General features: G+C 41.9%; 1 protein-coding gene across 4 annotated transcripts in view; it reads left to right on the top strand.

The window, feature by feature from the left end:
- The window catches only part of LOC106821325 (putative GTP-binding protein 6), a 16,169-nt gene extending 15,163 nt beyond the window's left edge, over positions 1–1,006 (top strand). For all 4 annotated transcript variants that reach the window (XM_014826079.1, XM_014826081.1, XM_014826080.1 and 1 more), the window contains exon 12: positions 348–1,006. In XM_014826079.1, coding sequence (XP_014681565.1) covers positions 348–483 — 136 coding nt within the window. In that variant the 3' untranslated portion in view covers positions 484–1,006. The remainder of the gene's footprint in view (positions 1–347) is intronic.
- Positions 1,007–1,544: the final 538 nt, after the last annotated feature.

Raw genomic sequence — 1,544 nt, 5'->3', positions numbered from 1 at the left:
CCCCCCCCCCCCCCCCCCCCCCACCCTCCCCCTCCACCACCACTACGCTCGCGTTCGATGCATATCCATGATAACATGTTAATATAGCGAAGTCATTAAAGTTACACAGCTGTATCTTTATTACTGTACTACCAGTAGGTATAGCAAAGCCTATCATAGATTTTAGATCTGTATTAATAGTATCCTAGATATATGCTCTGAGAGCAAACGCGGTGGCAGGAGGGCGCACTTGATTCGGTTGCCAGTGAGTTTATCAGAAGAATACCTGGCTACAGTACACGTCAGTTGAGCACTGTCGCTCTGCGGCACTTGTTAGATATGTAGCTGTGGGTTGTTGTTTGTTGCAGGTGGCTGTACAAGGAAGCGTCGGTTGACCTCGTGGAAACGCACAGCGATCCTGAATACCTTGTTGTCACGGCAATTCTTAGTCAGAGCTCACTATCCAAGTACATGAATGAATTTGGTAAAGAGAGTGTGCAGTGATGATAATCAAATTGCTCAGTAAGAAACAATGTAATAATATAAAACATAAAATATAATAATAAAGCAAAGTTGGTGTTTGCAGTCGGGCAGTTTAGCGGATGTGTGACTGATGGTTATCACGTGTGTGAAGCTTTTATACATCATGTAAAATACGTGAGATTTTTTTTAATTGCTCATACAGTTTACAAAATGTTCAGTAGTGCCAACTTTGTTCTGTGACCGATCAGGTCTGTTTTGCTTGTTTAATGAGTGTGGGGTTAGTGCTAGTTGATATGAAGATTGTTTGATATTGTGTGACGTTGTGAGTTGCTGCAGTGGATATTATCATGGCTTAATACTATGAGAAATTTGAGCAATATGTAATCGGGTGTGTATAATATAGAGATATCAATATTATACACTTCTGGTATATGATGTTCTTATTGTTTTAACTGAAGATGCATGTGTAAGTTCGGGGAATACTAAGCGGGCCCATGTTAGAATAAATGTTCAAAGTTGTAAAATAAAGTATTTTAATAATGAATGTAGAATGAGCATTTATATTACGCAGAGGTTATTAACTACGCGCATTATCATGGCATAATTTATATTGATTATGGTCGTGAGAAAACCACATAGCCAGTGCAGGTATCCGACGCGACACCGCGATAATTGCAACCATTTAGCTTAATGAGTATACAAACAGAAAACTGAGAATTTTAAATGAACCGCTGGAAGGCAAGCGTGTAAAGTATAAAGTGTAAATGATGCAAACGTAAAGCTCTGAACCAACAGGTTGAGTGCACGTTGCTAGGCTACGTCTTTCAATCTAACGGTGTCGCCGCGTGCAAGCAGCCACGTATTTGTAAGCGGTTGCCACGTGATATTGGTTATTGCCTCGAACCTATGTATAGATGTAGGTGGCAGAGGTTCATGCCATTACTAGAGGTTCTACACATATATATATGTGTGTGTGTGTGTGTGTGTGTGTGTGTGTGCGTGCGTGCGTGCGTGCGTGCGTGCGTGCGTGTGCGTGTGTACGTTTGTGCGTGCGTGCGTGCGTGCGTGCGTGTGCGTGTGTA

This window comes from Priapulus caudatus, unplaced genomic scaffold, assembly GCF_000485595.1.
Source record: "Priapulus caudatus unplaced genomic scaffold, Priapulus_caudatus-5.0.1 Scaffold68, whole genome shotgun sequence".
Classification (NCBI taxonomy): Eukaryota; Metazoa; Priapulida; class Priapulimorpha; order Priapulimorphida; family Priapulidae; genus Priapulus; species Priapulus caudatus.
Note: the sequence above shows the minus strand (reverse complement) of the source record. Positions and strands in the feature narration are given on the sequence as shown.